The sequence below is a fragment of the Oncorhynchus gorbuscha genome, linkage group LG17, assembly GCF_021184085.1.
Source record: "Oncorhynchus gorbuscha isolate QuinsamMale2020 ecotype Even-year linkage group LG17, OgorEven_v1.0, whole genome shotgun sequence".
NCBI classification, from domain to species: Eukaryota; Metazoa; Chordata; class Actinopteri; order Salmoniformes; family Salmonidae; genus Oncorhynchus; species Oncorhynchus gorbuscha.
Window position 1 is genome coordinate 367,958 of NC_060189.1, and position 18,043 is coordinate 386,000.

The 18,043-nt window shown below is 50.3% G+C and overlaps 1 protein-coding gene across 2 annotated transcripts in view; it reads right to left on the reverse strand.

Annotated features, from left to right (window-relative positions):
• The window catches only part of rab11fip5a (RAB11 family interacting protein 5a (class I)), a 91,983-nt gene extending 77,891 nt beyond the window's left edge, over window positions 1-14,092 (reverse strand). For both annotated transcript variants that reach the window (XM_046308960.1, XM_046308959.1), the window contains exon 1: window positions 13,406-14,092. In XM_046308960.1, coding sequence (XP_046164916.1) covers window positions 13,406-13,791 — 386 coding nt within the window. In that variant the 5' untranslated portion in view covers window positions 13,792-14,092. The remainder of the gene's footprint in view (window positions 1-13,405) is intronic.
• Between the last annotated feature and the right edge of the window lie 3,951 nt (window positions 14,093-18,043).

The window sequence follows — 18,043 nt, forward strand, 5'->3', positions numbered from 1 at the left end:
AGCTGGATAGGCTGTAAACTACAGCCTCCTCAGCAGGACAGGCTGTAAACTACAGCCTCCTCAGCAGGACAGGCTGTAAACTACAACCTCCTCAGCAGGACAGGCTGTAAACTACAACCTCCTCAGCAGGACAGGCTGTAAACTACAACCTCCTCAGGAGGACAGGCTGTAAACTACAGCCTCCTCAGCAGGACAGGCTGTAAACTACAGCCTCCTCAGCAGGACAGGCTGTAAACTACAGCCTCCTCAGCAGGACAGGCTGTAAACTACAGCCTCCTCAGCAGGACAGGCTGTAAACTACAGCCTCCTCAGCAGGACAGGCTGTAAACTACAGCCTCCTCAGCAGGACAGGCTGTAAACTACAGCCTCCTCAGCAGGACAGGCTGTAAACTACAGCCTCCTCAGCAGGACAGGCTGTAAACTACAACCTCCTCAGCAGGACAGGCTGTAAACTACAATCTCCTCAGCAGGACAGGCTGTAAACTACAACCTCCTCAGCAGGACAGGCTGTAAACTACAACCTCCTCAGCAGGACAGGCTGTAAACTACAACCTCCTCAGCAGGACAGGCTGTAAACTACAACCTCCTCAGCAGGACAGGCTGTAAACTACAGCCTCCTCGGCTGGACAGGCTGTAAACTACAGCCTCCTCGGCTGGACAGGCTGTAAACAACATCCTCGGCGGGACAGGCTGTAAACTACAGCCTCCTCGGCGGGACAGGCTGTAAACTACAGCCTCCTCAGCGGGACAGGCTGTAAACTACAGCCTCCTCAGCGGGACAGGCTGTAAACTACAGCCTCCTCAGCGGGACAGGCTGTAAACTACAGCCTCCTCAGCGGGACAGGCTGTAAACTACAGCCTCCTCAGCGGGACAGGCTGTAAACTACAGCCTCCTCAGCGGGACAGGCTGTAAACTACAGCCTCCTCAGCGGGACAGGCTGTAAACTACAGCCTCCTCAGCGGGACAGGCTGTAAACTACAGCCTCCTCAGCGGGACAGGCTGTAAACTACAGCCTCCTCAGCGGGACAGGCTGTAAACTACAGCCTCCTCAGCGGGACAGGCTGTAAACTACAGCCTCCTCAGCGGGACAGGCTGTAAACTACAGCCTCCTCAGCGGGACAGGCTGTAAACTACAGCCTCCTCAGCGGGACAGGCTGTAAACTACACCCTCAGCAGGACAGGCTGTAAACTACAGCCTCCTCAGCGGGACAGGCTGTAAACTACAGCCTCCTCAGCGGGACAGGCTGTAAACTACCTCCTCAGCAGGACAGGCTGTAAACTACCTCCTCAGCAGGACAGGCTGTAAACTACCTCCTCAGCAGGACAGGCTGTAAACTACCTCCTCAGCAGGACAGGCTGTAAACTACCTCCTCAGCAGGACAGGCTGTAAACTACACCCTCATCAGGACAGGCTGTAAACTACCTCCTCAGCAGGACAGGCTGTAAACTACACCCTCAGCAGGACAGGCTGTAAACTACCTCCTCAGCAGGACAGTCTGTAAACTACCTCCTCAGCAGGACAGGCTGTAAACTACCTCCTCAGCAGGACAGGCTGTAAACTACCTCCTCAGCAGGACAGGCTGTAAACTACACCCTCAGCAGGACAGGCTGTAAACTACACCCTCAGCAGGACAGGCTGTAAACTACACCCGCAGCAGGACAGGCTGTAAACTACAACCTCCTCAGCAGGACAGGCTGTAAACTACAACCTCCTCAGCAGGACAGGCTGTAAACTACAACCTCCTCAGCAGGACAGGCTGTAAACTACAACCTCCTCAGCAGGACAGGCTGTAAACTACAACCTCCTCAGCAGGACAGGCTGTAAACTACAACCTCCTCAGCAGGACAGGCTGTAAACTACAACCTCCTCAGCAGGACAGGCTGTAAACTACAACCTCCTCAGCAGGACAGGCTGTAAACTACAACCTCCTCAGCAGGACAGGCTGTAAACTACACCCGCAGCAGGACAGGCTATAAACTACCTCCTCAGCAGGACAGGCTGTAAACTACAACCTCCTCAGCAGGACAGGCTGTAAACTACAACCTCCTCAGCAGGACAGGCTGTAAACTACAACCTCCTCAGCAGGACAGGCTGTAAACTACAACCTCCTCAGCAGGACAGGCTGTAAACTACAACCTCCTCAGCAGGACAGGCTGTAAACTACAACCTCCTCAGCAGGACAGGCTGTAAACTACAACCTCCTCAGCAGGACAGGCTGTAAACTACAACCTCCTCAGCAGGACAGGCTGTAAACTACAACCTCCTCAGCAGGACAGGCTGTAAACTACAACCTCCTCAGCAGGACAGGCTGTAAACTACAACCTCCTCAGCAGGACAGGCTGTAAACTACAACCTCCTCAGCAGGACAGGCTGTAAACTACAGCCTCCTCGGCTGGACAGGCTGTAAACTATAGCCTCCTCGGCGGGACAGGCTGTAAACAACAGCCTCAGCGGGACAGGCTGTAAACTACAGCCTCCTCAGCGGGACAGGCTGTAAACTACAGCCTCCTCAGCGGGACAGGCTGTAAACTACAGCCTCCTCAGCGGGACAGGCTGTAAACTACAGCCTCCTCAGCGGGACAGGCTGTAAACTACAGCCTCCTCAGCGGGACAGGCTGTAAACTACAGCCTCCTCAGCGGGACAGGCTGTAAACTACAGCCTCCTCAGCGGGACAGGCTGTAAACTACAGCCTCCTCAGCGGGACAGGCTGTAAACTACAGCCTCCTCAGCGGGACAGGCTGTAAACTACAGCCTCCTCAGCGGGACAGGCTGTAAACTACAGCCTCCTCAGCGGGACAGGCTGTAAACTACAGCCTCAGCGGGACAGGCTGTAAACTACAGCCTCAGCAGGACAGGCTGTAAACTACAGCCTCCTCAGCGGGACAGGCTGTAAACTACAGCCTCCTCAGCGGGACAGGCTGTAAACTACAGCCTCCTCAGCGGGACAGGCTGTAAACTACACCCTCAGCAGGACAGGCTGTAAACTACAGCCTCCTCAGCGGGACAGGCTGTAAACTACAGCCTCCTCAGCGGGACAGGCTGTAAACTACAGCCTCCTCAGCGGGACAGGCTGTAAACTACAGCCTCCTCAGCGGGACAGGCTGTAAACTACAGCCTCCTCAGCGGGACAGGCTGTAAACTACAGCCTCCTCAGCGGGACAGGCTGTAAACTACAGCCTCCTCAGCGGGACAGGCTGTAAACTACACCCTCAGCAGGACAGCCTGTAAACTACAGCCTCCTCAGCAGGACAGGCTGTAAACTACACCCTCCTCAGCAGGACAGGCTGTAAACTATAGCCTCCTCAGCAGGACAGGCTGTAAACTACACCCTCAGCAGGACAGGCTGTAAACTACAGCCTCCTCAGCGGGACAGGCTGTAAACTACAGCCTCCTCAGCGGGACAGGCTGTAAACTACAGCCTCCTCAGCGGGACAGGCTGTAAACTACAGCCTCCTCAGCGGGACAGGCTGTAAACTACAGCCTCCTCAGCGGGACAGGCTGTAAACTACAGCCTCCTCAGCGGGACAGGCTGTAAACTACAGCCTCAGCGGGACAGGCTGTAAACTACAGCCTCAGCGGGACAGGCTGTAAACTACAGCCTCCTCAGCGGGACAGGCTGTAAACTACAGCCTCCTCAGCAGGACAGCCTGTAAACTACAGCCTCCTCAGCAGGACAGGCTGTAAACTACACCCTCAGCAGGACAGCCTGTAAACTACAGCCTCCTCAGCAGGACAGGCTGTAAACTACACCCTCCTCAGCAGGACAGGCTGTAAACTATAGCCTCCTCAGCAGGACAGGCTGTAAACTACACCCTCAGCAGGACAGGCTGTAAACTACAGCCTCCTCAGCGGGACAGGCTGTAAACTACAGCCTCCTCAGCGGGACAGGCTGTAAACTACAGCCTCCTCAGCGGGACAGGCTGTAAACTACAGCCTCCTCAGCGGGACAGGCTGTAAACTACAACCTCCTCAGCGGGACAGGCTGTAAACTACAACCTCCTCAGCGGGACAGGCTGTAAACTACAACCTCCTCAGCGGGACAGGCTGTAAACTACCTCCTCAGCGGGACAGGCTGTAAACTACCTCCTCAGCAGGACAGGCTGTAAACTACACCCTCAGCAGGACAGGCTGTAAACTACCTCCTCAGCAGGACAGGCTGTAAACTACCTCCTCAGCAGGACAGGCTGTAAACTACCTCCTCAGCAGGACAGGCTGTAAACTACCTCCTCAGCAGGACAGGCTGTAAACTACCTCCTCAGCAGGACAGGCTGTAAACTACCTCCTCAGCAGGACAGGCTGTAAACTACCTCCTCAGCAGGACAGGCTGTAAACTACCTCCTCAGCAGGACAGGCTGTAAACTACCTCCTCAGCAGGACAGGCTGTAAACTACACCCTCATCAGGACAGGCTGTAAACTACCTCCTCAGCAGGACAGGCTGTAAACTACCTCCTCAGCAGGACAGTCTGTAAACTACCTCCTCAGCAGGACAGTCTGTAAACTACCTCCTCAGCAGGACAGGCTGTAAACTACCTCCTCAGCAGGACAGGCTGTAAACTACCTCCTCAGCAGGACAGGCTGTAAACTACACCCTCAGCAGGACAGGCTGTAAACTACACCCTCAGCAGGACAGGCTGTAAACTACACCCGCAGCAGGACAGGCTGTAAACTACAACCTCCTCAGCAGGACAGGCTGTAAACTACAACCTCCTCAGCAGGACAGGCTGTAAACTACAACCTCCTCAGCAGGACAGGCTGTAAACTACAACCTCCTCAGCAGGACAGGCTGTAAACTACAACCTCCTCAGCAGGACAGGCTGTAAACTACAACCTCCTCAGCAGGACAGGCTGTAAACTACAACCTCCTCAGCAGGACAGGCTGTAAACTACAACCTCCTCAGCAGGACAGGCTGTAAACTACAACCTCCTCAGCAGGACAGGCTGTAAACTACAACCTCCTCAGCAGGACAGGCTGTAAACTACACCCGCAGCAGGACAGGCTATAAACTACCTCCTCAGCAGGACAGGCTGTAAACTACAACCTCCTCAGCAGGACAGGCTGTAAACTACAACCTCCTCAGCAGGACAGGCTGTAAACTACAACCTCCTCAGCAGGACAGGCTGTAAACTACAACCTCCTCAGCAGGACAGGCTGTAAACTACAACCTCCTCAGCAGGACAGGCTGTAAACTACAACCTCCTCAGCAGGACAGGCTGTAAACTACAACCTCCTCAGCAGGACAGGCTGTAAACTACAACCTCCTCAGCAGGACAGGCTGTAAACTACAACCTCCTCAGCAGGACAGGCTGTAAACTACAACCTCCTCAGCAGGACAGGCTGTAAACTACAACCTCCTCAGCAGGACAGGCTGTAAACTACAACCTCCTCAGCAGGACAGGCTGTAAACTACAACCTCCTCAGCAGGACAGGCTGTAAACTACAACCTCCTCAGCAGGACAGGCTGTAAACTACAACCTCCTCAGCAGGACAGGCTGTAAACTACAACCTCCTCAGCAGGACAGGCTGTAAACTACAACCTCCTCAGCAGGACAGGCTGTAAACTACAACCTCCTCAGCAGGACAGGCTGTAAACTACAACCTCCTCAGCAGGACAGGCTGTAAACTACAACCTCCTCAGCAGGACAGGCTGTAAACTATAGCCTCAGCAGGACAGGCTGTAAACTACACCCTCAGCAGGACAGGCTGTAAACTACAACCTCAGCAGGACAGGCTGTAAACTACACCCTCAGCAGGACAGGCTGTAAACTACAACCTCCTCAGCAGGACAGGCTGTAAACTATAGCCTCAGCAGGACAGGCTGTAAACTACACCCTCAGCAGGACAGGCTGTAAACTACCTCGTCAGCAGGACAGGTTGTAAACTACACCCTCAGCAGGACAGGCTGTAAACTACACCCTCAGCAGGACAGGCTGTAAACTACAGCCTCCTCAGCAGGACAGGCTGTAAACTACAACCTCCTCAGCAGGACAGGCTGTAAACTACACCCTCAGCAGGACAGGCTATAAACTACACCCTCAGCAGGACAGGCTGTAAACTACACCCTCAGCAGGACAGGCTGTAACGTCAGAAACCACAATGGACATGAGAGGAGAAACACATTCCACATCTGGATGTGATGAGACCCTCCCCCACTACTATCCAGGCTGTATCCCAGCCGGCCGTAACCGGGAGTCCCGTAGGGCGCCGCACCATTGGCCCAGCGTCGTCCAGGTTTGGCCGGTGTAGGCAGTCATTATAAATAAGAATTTGTTCTTCGCTGACTTGCCTAGTTAAATAAAGGTTCTATAAAAATACAAATAGTTAACTACTGTTCATCACTCTCACAATACAGAGATGGATGACTAGAGATCGATAGCGATGGATGACTAGAGATTAATAGAGATGGATGACTAGAGATCGATAGCGATGGATGACTAGAGATTAATAGAGATGGATGACTGGAATATACAGTATGTCCCAGTGCCCAACAGAGGCTGAGCTATACTAAGCCCATCCTCCTATGTAAGAGCTTTATAAATATCAGAAATAGTTAAGTGACAGGTCTTTGGCAGAGCTGGGTCCAGGCACGCCTCGGTCATCATTCCCTGCAATACGCACCATCAATCTATATGAAGGAACACACTCATATCTAGAATATACAGCGCATTCAGAAAGTATTCAGACCCCTTGACCTTTACAACGTTTGTTACGTTACAGCGTTATTCTAAAATGGATTAAATAAATACAGATCCTCATTAATCTACACACAGTACCCCATAATGACATCACAATACCCCATAATGACATCACAGTACCCCATAATGACATCACGATACCCCATAATGACATCACAGTACCCCATAATGACATCACAGTACCCCATAATGACATCACAATACCCCATAATGACATCACAATACCCCATAATGACATCACAATACCCCATAATGACATCACAATACCCCATAATGACATCACAATACCCCATAATGACATCACAATACCCCATAATGACATCACAATACCCTATAATGACATCACAATACCCCACAATGACATCACAATACCCCACAATGACATCACAATACCCCACAATGACATCACAATACCCCATAATGACATCACAATACCCCATAATGACAAAGCAAAAATTGTTTTAGAAATCTTTGCAGCTAGAGCTGTGCCACTAGAGATTCTGGGTTCGAGCCCAGGCTCTGTCTCAGCTTGCTGCGACCAGGAGACACATGGGGCGGCGCACAATTGGCCCAGAGTCGTTCGGGTTAGAGGAGGGTTTGGCCGGCAGGGATGTCCCTGTCCCATCGTGCACTAGTGACTGCTGTGGTGGGCCGGACACAATGCACGCTGACACAGTCGCCAGGTGTACGGTGTTTCCTCCGACACATTGGTGTGGCTGGCTTCATGGTTAAGTGGGCATTGTGTCAAGAAGCAGTGCGGCTAGGTTGGGTCGTGTTTCGGAGGACGCGTTGGCTCTCGACTTCCGCCTCTCCCGTGTTCGTACGGGAGTTGCTGCGATGAGATAAGACTATAACTACGAATTGGGGAGAAAAAAGGGGCAGAATACAATTAAACTGAAATATCACAATAGTATCCAGTACTTCGTTGTACTTTTACTCAGTACTTTGTTGAAGTACCTTTGGCAGCGATTACATCCTCGAGTCTTCTTTGGTATTATACCTTTATTTAACTAGACAAGTCCGTTAAGAACAAATTCTTATTTTCAACAATGGCCAACCGGGGAACACTGCCTTGTTCAGGGGCAGAACGACATATCTGTACCTTTTCAAGCTCAGGGATTCGATCTTGCAACCTTTTGGTTACTAATCCAACGCTCTAACCACTAGGCTACCCTGCCTCCCCCGGTATGACGCTACAAGCTTGGCACACCTGTATTTGGGGAGTTTCTCCCATTCTTCATTGCAGATTCTCTGTCAGGTTAGATGGGGAGCGTTGATGCACAGCTATTTTCAGGTCTCTATAGAGATGTCCGATCGGGTTCAAGTCCGGGCTCTGGCTGGGCAAACTCAAGCACATTCTGAGACGTGACCTGAAGCCAATTCTGCACTGTCTTGGCTGTGTGCTTAGGTTTGTTGTCCTGTTGGAAGGTAGTTTTTCCATCAAGGATCTCTCTGTACTTTGCTCTGTTCATCTTTCCCTCGATCCTGACTAGTCTCCCAGTCCCTGCTGCTGAAAAACATCCCCACAGCATTTTTCCGCCACCAACATGCTTCACTGTAGGGATGTTGCCAGGTTTCCTCCAGACGTGACGCTTGGCATTCAGGTTAAAGAGTTCAATCTTGGTTTCATCAGACCAGAGAATCTCGTTTCTCATTGTCTGAGAGTCCTTTAGGTGCCTTTTGGAAAACTCCAAGTGGGCTGTCATGTTCCTTTTACTGAGGAGTGGCTTCCGTCTGGCCACTCTACCTTAAAGGCCTGATTGGTGGAGTGCTGCAGAGATGGTTGCCCCTCTGGAAGGTTCTCCCATCTCCACAGAGGAACTCTGGAGCTCTATCAGAGGGACCATCAGGTTCTGGGTCACTTCCCTGACAAAGACCCTTCAACCAATTACTCAGTTTGGCTGGAGGGCCAACTCTAGGAAGTATTGGTGGTTCCAAACTTCTTCCATTTAAGAATGATGGAGGGCAATGAGACATTCAATGCTGCAGAAATGTTTTGGTTCTGGTCTTCCCCAGAACTGTGTGTCAACACAATCCTGTCTTGGAGCTCTACGGACAATTCCTTCGACCTTCCAAATAATGTCCAATCAATTGAATTTACCACAGGTGGACTCCAATCAAGTTGTAGAAACATCTCAAGGATGATCAATGGAAACAGGATGCACCTGAGCTCAACTATGAATCTCATAGCAAAGAGTCTGAATACTTATAAAAAATAAAAACCACTTTAAACCACTTTATATCACCTAATAGTATGAGACAGGCCCGGGTTGTCACTACAACATCTATCACCTAATAGTATGAGACAGGCCCGGGTCGTCACTACAACATCTATCACCTAATAGTATGAGACAGGCCCGGGTCGTCACTACAACATCTATCACCTAATAGTATGAGACAGGCCCGGGTCGTCACTACAACATCTATCACCTAATAGTATGAGGCAGGCCCGGGTTGTCACTACAACATCTATCACCTAATAGTATGAGGCAGGCCCGGGTTGTCACTACAACATCTATCACCTAATAGTATGAGACAGGCCCGGGTCGTCACTACAACATCTATCACCTAATAGTATGAGACAGGCCCGGGTCGTCACTACTTCTATCACCTAATAGTATGAGGCATGCCCGGGTCGTCACTACAACATCTATCACCTAATAGTATGAGACAGGCCCGGGTCGTCACAACAACGTCTATCACCTAATAGTATGAGGCAGGCCCGGGTCGTCACAACAACGTCTATCACCTAATAGTATGAGAAGAGGACCGGGTCGTCACAACAACATCTATCACCTAATAGTATGAGACAGGCCCTATGCACACGGGCCCTGGTCAGGCTCCACCCCCCACGGGCCCTGGTCAGGCTCCATCCCCCACGAGCCCTGGTCAGGCCCCACCCCCCACGGGCCCTGGTCAGGCCCCACCCCCCACGGGCCCTGGTCAGGCCCCACCCCCACGGGCCCTGGTCAGGCCCCACCCCCACATGGGCCCTGGTCAGGCTCCATCCCCCACGGGCCCTGGTCAGGCCCCACCCCCCATGGGCCCTGGTCAACAGATTCCACTATAAACTAAATAGCGTGCCATTTGGGATGCCAATCAGAAATTTCCAGCCATGAGACCAGTGGATTATCCTGAGAACTGGGACAAAATCTAATCCCCAGTAATTTCACATCCTGCCATAGTCCTGCCTGGGGCCACAATACAGACTACAGAGAATAACATGTTATTCTACCTCTGGAGTTTAGAATTACTCTCACCATAGGCCAGCTCTGTAGGCTAACCTCCCTCATCATAGCCCAGCTCTGTAGGCTAACCTCCCTCATCATAGCCCAGCTCTGTAGGCTAACCTCCCTCATCATAGCCCAGCTCTGTAGGCTAACCTCCCTCATCATAGCCCAGCTCTGTAGGCTAACCTCCCTCATCATAGCCCAGCTCTGTAGGCTAACCTCCCTCATCATAGCCCAGCTCTGTAGGCTAACCTCCCTCATCATAGCCCAGCTCTGTAGGCTAACCTCATGTAGTCTAACCTTCCTCATCATAGCCCAGCTCTGTAGGCTAACCTCCCTCATCATAGCCCAGCTCTGTAGTCTAACCTCCCTCATCATAGCCCAGCTCTGTAGGCTAACCTCCCTCATCATAGCCCAGCTCTGTAGGCTAACCTCCCTCATCATAGGCCAGCTCTGTAGGCTAACCTCCCTCATCATAGCCCAGCTCTGTAGGCTAACCTCATGTAGTCTAACCTTCCTCATCATAGCCCAGCTCTGTAGGCTAACCTCCCTCATCATAGCCCAGCTCTGTAGTCTAACCTTCCTCATCATAGGCCAGCTCTGTAGTCTAACCTCCCTCATCATAGCCCAGCTCTGTAGGCTAACCTCCCTCATCATAGCCCAGCTCTGTAGGCTAACCTCCCTCGTCATAGCCCAGCTCTGTAGGCTAACCTCATGTAGCCTAACCTCCCTCATCATAGCCCAGCTCTGTAGTCTAACCTCCCTCATCATAGCCCAGCTCTGTAGACTAACCTCCCTCATCATAGCCCAGCTCTGTAGGCTAACCTCATGTAGTCTAACCTCCCTCATCATAGCCCAGCTCTGTAGGCTAACCTCATGTAGCCTAACCTCCCTCATCATAGCCCAGCTCTGTAGGCTAACCTCATGTAGTCTAACCTTCCTCATCATAGGCCAGCTCTGTAGTCTAACCTCCCTCATCATAGCCCAGCTCTGTAGGCTAACCTCCCTCATCATAGCCCAGCTCTGTAGTCTAACCTTCCTCATCATAGGCCAGCTCTGTAGTCTAACCTTCCTCATCATAGCACAGCTCTGTAGGCTAACCTCCCTCATCATAGCCCAGCTCTGTAGGCTAACCTCCCTCATCATAGCCCAGCTCTGTAGGCTAACCTCATGTAGTCTAACCTCCCTCATCATAGCCCAGCTCTGTAGGCTAACCTCATGTAGTCTAACCTCCCTCATCATAGCCCAGCTCTGTAGGCTAACCTCATGTAGCCTAACCTCCCTCATCATAGCCCAGCTCTGTAGGCTAACCTCATGTAGTCTAACCTCCCTCATCATAGTCCAGCTCTGTAGTTTAACCTCCCTCATCATAGCCCAGCTCTGTAGTCTAACCTCCCTCATCATAGCCCAGCTCTGTAGACTAACCTCCCTCATCATAGCCCAGATCTGTAGGCTAACCTCATGTAGCCTAACCTCCCTCATCATAGCCCAGCTCTGTAGGCTAACCTCATGTAGTCTAACCTCCCTCATCATAGTCCAGCTCTGTAGTTTAACCTCCCTCATCATAGCCCAGCTCTGTAGGCTAACCTCCCTCATCATAGCCCAGCTCTGTAGGCTAATCTTCCTCATCATAGCCCAGCTCTGTAGGCTAACCTCATGTAGTCTAACCTCCCTCATCATAGTCCAGCTCTGTAGGCTAACCTCATGTAGTCTAACCTCCCTCATCATAGCACAGCTCTGTAGGCTAACCTGCCTCATCATAGCACAGCTCTGTAGCCTAACCTCATGTAGCCTAACCTCCCTCATCATAGCCCAGCTCTGTAGGCTAACCTCTTATAGCCTAACCTCCCTCATCATAGCCCAGCTCTGTAGGCTAACCTCATGTAGTCTAACCTCCCTCATCATAGCCCAGCTCTGTAGGCTAACCTCCCTCATCATAGGCCAGCTCTGTAGGCTAACCTCCCTCATCATAGGCCAGCTCTGTAGGCTAACCTCCCTCATCATAGGCCAGCTCTGTAGGCTAACCTCCCTCATCATAGGCCAGCTCTGTAGCCTAACCTCCCTCATCATAGCCCAGCTCTGTAGGCTAACCTCATGTAGCCTAACCTCCCTCATCATAGCCCAGCTCTGTAGGCTAACCTCCCTCATCATAGGCCAGCTCTGTAGCCTAACCTCCCTCATCATAGGCCAGCTCTGTAGCCTAACCTCCCTCATCATAGGCCAGCTCTGTAGCCTAACCTCCCTCATCATAGGCCAGCTCTGTAGCCTAACCTCCCTCATCATAGCACAGCTCTGTAGGCTAACCTCATGTAGTCTAACCTCCCTCATCATAGCCCAGCTCTGTAGGCTAACCTCATGTAGTCTAACCTCCCTCATCATAGCCCAGCTCTGTAGGCTAACCTCCCTCATCATAGCACAGCTCTGTAGGCTAACCTCCCTCATCATAGCCCAGCTCTGGAGGCTAACCTCATGTAGTCTAACCTCCCTCATCATAGGCCAGCTCTGTAGGCTAACCTCATGTAGTCTAACCTCCCTCATCATAGTCCAGCTCTGTAGTTTAACCTCCCTCATCATAGCCCAGCTCTGTAGGCTAACCTCATGTAGTCTAACCTCCCTCATCATAGTCCAGCTCTGTAGGCTAACCTCATGTAGTCTAACCTCCCTCATCATAGCCCAGCTCTGTAGGCTAACCTCCCTCATAATAGCCCAGCTCTGTAGTCTAACCTCCCTCATCATAGCCCAGCTCTGTAGGCTAATCTCCCTCATCATAGCCCAGCTCTGTAGGCTAACCTCCCTCATCATAGCCCAGCTCTGTAGGCTAACCTCCCTCATCATAGCCCAGCTCTGTAGGCTAGCCTCCCTCATCATAGCCCAGCTCTGTAGGCTAACCTCATGTAGTCTAACCTCCCTCATCATAGCCCAGCTCTGTAGGCTAACCTCCCTAATCATAGCACAGCTCTGTAGGCTAACCTCCCTAATCATAGCCCAGCTCTGTAGGCTAATCTCCCTCATCATAGCCCAGCTCTGTAGTCTAACCTCCCTCATCATAGCCCAGCTCTGTAGGCTAAAAAGTAATAACACTGCTGTCTAGAATGGCTATCAAATAGCATAGTCCCCTTTTCATAGTCTGTTTGACAAACTAGTTGTGATGTCTGGCTGCATGTAGAGGGCGTGTCTGGTAGTGCAGAGGCCCTGGGTTGAAGCTGCAGAATGATCTGACAGTTGTTGTGTTTATAGAAGTCAACTTTAGAATAAACCCTCTAAACCCCATTAAAAGAAAGGTAAAGTTTACTAATGTTGTCGTACAATGTAAGGCTTTGGGAGTTTAAAAAAATATCTTTGAAACACTGTGAGACTGTTTCTAGAACAGACCACCATGCAGGACAGGGCCGGTGTTCTCTCGTCTCCCCGAAGCGCTGAAATCAAATGGAATATACAGGAAAAAGACTTCAAACCTCAACAAAAAAATGAAACCTACTCGTTTTTCATGCATATTCTGTCCTGAAACACCTTATCCAGAGGGATCACGGCTTGGCCCAGAAACACGTCCAGTCCCATGAGCGCCCGGTGCATCACCGTCAGGACCAAGTCGCTGCTCCCGGGAGGGTATGCGCCCCCGTCCCCAACCTGCTCCAGAACACCCGGTAACAACTCGAAAGAACATTCCTCCTTCCATTCGGGAACAGTGGTCTTTTCCAGAACACAAGTGGAGTATTTCTCCTTGCCCACCTGGATAATGGTGTAGACGTCGCTGGTACCGTGTTTGCCCTTCGCCCGCAAGCCCCTGCCCCGCAGAACGGTGACCTGGACGTGTGTAGGAACCCATCTCTGGTCTTCGTCGTAGTCTATATTTAGCGAGGACATGTCCAAAGAAACACAACAGAGAGTGAGGACAGGCTCAAATGTAAACGTGGAAATGGGAGGGAGGACACCCTGCCGTTTCCCTCAGCGTCTCTCAGAGATGCACCGCTAGCCGTCCAGCCTAGTCGCGGCACGGCATTATTTTATCCTTTAAGTTGTCGGTATTGACCGGTCTGTCTGTAGTGTCTTCACTGTTCGTTGCCCCAGCATGTGTACCGTGGCGTATGCTCGGCTATGCAAATAAACCTATTGACGGAACGACGCGCGTCTCCGCGTCCCCCTCTCTGCAGTCAGAATTGTTCAAACCATAGACAATGATAGAGGTCTCTAGTGGCAAAAAGGCCGACGTCAAAATGCGCAGCGCCATTGAGGGCTTCCACCAATTTCAACTGGGTGGGACATTTCAACTTCATTGGCTCACCAGGAGGGATCAGCCAATCGTAAAAAAATAAACAAAAAATGGACTTCTTCAAAATGGAGATTGCCTCAGTGGCGTTTCCCATGCACTTACAGACGCCATAATAGAACTATATAAGGATGTTTTCTCTATCATTCTCTATGGTTGAAACCAAGGCAGTGCCAATGTCACGCCTTTATCCTCTCTCTACAGGAAAGGGTAGTAGAAAACAGCTTCCACCACAATACCCGCGGCTCAGTTTATCAGAATCTCTAGTAATATGATAACGTGAAACGTATATTACAAAGATCCTTTGTTTTTAAAGAGTTGCAGTGATAACTATCCCGTCCAGACTGCGGCCTGTCTCTCAGATCAGACCCATTGGACGCAGGGAAACCACCTTCCCCTCCAGGGTACTGCGCTGTGAGAACAGTTTCTAGAGTACACACAGCCCTGGGATGACATAACATTGCAGATGCTCTGTTGCTCCCCACTGGGCAGAAAATGGGTTGAATCAACGTCGTTTCCACGTCATTTCAACTGGAGTAAAAATCTATGTGTTGATGACATTGAATCAAAGTGAATATCTAATTGGATTTGAAAAAAGGCATCAATGTTAGGGCATTTACTATTTTTTTACTAAACTTTTAACTTAAAGTAAAAAATAAAATAAAAAAATCACGTTAGTTGACAACACTAGATGTCTGTGCCCAGTGGGTCCGCCAGATGATCGGTAGGAAAGACAACCTCCCTGTCACTCCTTCTGCAGGGCCAACCCGGGTACTCTCTGTCACTCCTTCTGCAGGGCCAACATGGGTACTCTCTGTCACTCCTTCTGCAGGGCCAACATGGGTACTCTGTCTCTCCTTCTGCAGGGCCAACATGGGTACTCTCTGTCTCTCCTTCTGCAGGGCCAACATGGGTACTCTGTCTCTCCTTCTGCAGGGCCAACCCGGGTACTCTCTGTCACTCCTTCTGCAGGGCCAACATGGGTACTCTGTCACTCCTTCTGCAGGGCCAACATGGGTACTCTGTCTCTCCTTCTGCAGGGCCAACATGGGTACTCTCTGTCACTCCTTCTGCAGGGCCAACATGGGTACTCTGTCTCTCCTTCTGCAGGGCCAACATGGGTACTCTCTGTCTCTCCTTCTGCAGGGCCAACATGGGTACTCTGTCTCTCCTTCTGCAGGGCCAACCCGGGTACTCTCTGTCACTCCTTCTGCAGGGCCAACATGGGTACTCTGTCACTCCTTCTGCAGGGCCAACATGGGTACTCTGTCTCTCCTTCTGCAGGGCCAACATGGGTACTCTGTCTCTCCTGCAGGGCCAACATGGGTACTCTCTGTCTCTCCTTCTGCAGGGCCAACATGGGTACTCTGTCTCTCCTTCTGCAGGGCCAACATGGGTACTCTGTCTCTCCTTCTGCAGGGCCAACATGGGTACTCTGTCACTCCTTCTGCAGGGCCAACATGGGTACTCTGTCTCTCCTTCTGCAGGGCCAACATGGGTACTCTGTCACTCCTTCTGCAGGGCCAACATGGGTACTCTCTGTCACTCCTTCTGCAGGGCCAACATGGGTACTCTGTCTCTCCTTCTGCATGGCCAACATGGGTACTCTCTGTCTCTCCTGCAGGGCCAACATGGGTACTCTCTGTCTCTCCTTCTGCAGGGCCAACATGGGTACTCTCTGTCTCTCCTTCTGCAGGGCCAACATGGGTACTCTGTCTCTCCTTCTGCAGGGCCAACATGGGTACTCTGTCTCTCCTTCTGCAGGGCCAACATGGGTACTCTGTCACTCCTTCTGCAGGGCCAACATGGGTACTCTGTCTCTCCTTCTGCAGGGCCAACATGGGTACTCTGTCACTCCTTCTGCAGGGCCAACATGGGTACTCTGTCACTCCTTCTGCAGGGCCAACATGGGTACTCTGTCACTCCTTCTGCAGGGCCAACATGGGTAGTTGTTGTGGTTTGTTATGCCAGTAGTACGTTTGAACTCTTAAAAATGAATGGACACACTTTGGCAGATTCGTGTTTTATCTCCCAACCAGGACTATTGTAGTCCGGAGTGGTGGTACACCCTTTACAGCCAATGGGAAGTTTTCATAGACTGAAAATACAAGCCTTTCGCCTTCAGCCTCATCTTCAAACTAAGCAACACATGCTATTCAACAATGTAGCCCACACGATAAAGGGGTAATCTGGGATTTAAACCAAGTGGAAACCCAGCCACTGTTTTGATAAACAGTTGAGGGATGATGCTGGTAAAATGTATGTATAAATTCCAGATTGGCCCTTAAAATGTTTGCCAGCCACCCTTTATATTGGTCCTTAGTCTAGGGCCTCTCATTGCTTTATTAGACAGCAGTCTGTCTAATAGTGTAGTGTTGCTACCATGTTGTTGTCATGCTGTGTTGCCACCATGTTGTTGTCATGTTGTGTTGCTACCATTTTGGTTATCTTGTTGTGCTGCTACCATGTTGTTGTCATGTTGTGTTGCTATCATGTTGTTGTCATGTTGTGTTGCTACCATGTTGTTGTCATGTTGTGTTGCTACCATGTTGGTGTCATGTTGTGTTGCTACCATGTTGTTGTCATGTTGTGTTGCTACCATGTTGTGTTATGTGTTGCTGCCTTGCTGTGTTATGTGTTGCTGTGTTAAGTGTTGCTGCCTTGCTGTGTTATGTGTTGCTGTGTTGCTGTGTTATGTGTTGCTGTGTTATGTGTTGCTGTGTTATGTATTGCTGTGTTATGTGTTGCTGTGTTATGTGTTGCTGCCTTGCTGTGTTATGTGTTGCTGCCTTGCTGTGTTATGTATTGCTGTGTTATGTGTTGCTGTGTTATGTGTTGCTGTGTTATGTGTTGCTGCCTTGCTGTGTTATGTGTTGCTGCCTTGCTGTGTTATGTGTTGCTGTGTCATGTGTTGCTGTTTTGCTGCCTTGCTGTGTTATGTGTTGCTGTGTTACGTGTTGCTGTGTTATGTGTTGCTGTGTTATGTGTTGTTGTGTTATGTGTTGCTGTGTTATGTGTTGCTGCTGTGTTATGTGTTGCTGCCTTGCTGTGTTATGTGTTATGTGTTGCTGCCTTGCTGTGTTATGTGTTGCTGTGTCATGTGTTGCTGTTTTGCTGCCTTGCTGTGTTATGTGTTGCTGTGTTATGTGTTGCTGTGGTATGTGTTGCTGTGTTATGTGTTGCTGTGTTATGTGTTGCTGTGTTATGTGTTGCTGTGTTATGTGTTGCTGCCTTGCTGTGTTATGCGTTGCTATGTTATGTGTTGCTGTGTTATGTGTTGCTGTGTTATGTGTTGCTGTGTTATGTGTTGCTGTGTTATGTATTGCTGTGTTATGTGTTGCTGTGTTATGTGTTGCTGTGTTATGTGTTGCTGTGTTATGTGTTGCTGCCTTGCTGTGTTATGTGTTGCTGTGTTATGTGTTGCTGTGTTATGTGTTGCTGTGTTATGTGTTGCTGTGTTATGTGTTGCTGTGTTATGTGTTGCTGTGTTATGTGTTGCTGTGTTATGTGTTGCTGCCTTGCTGTGTTATGTGTTTCTGCCTTGCTGTGTTATGTGTTGCTGCTTTGCTGTGTTATGTGTTGCTGTGTTATGTGTTGCTGCCTTGCTGTGTTATGTGTTGCTGTGTTATGTGTTGCTGTGTTATGTGTTGCTGTGTTATGTGTTGCTGTGTTATGTATTGCTGTGTTATGTGTTGCTGTGTTATGTGTTGCTGTGTTATGTGTTGCTGTGTTATGTGTTGCTGCCATGCTGTGTTATGTGTTGCTGTGTTATGTGTTGCTGTGTCATGTGTTGCTGTGTTATGTGTTGCTGTGTTATGTATTGCTGTGTTATGTGTTGCTGTGTTATGT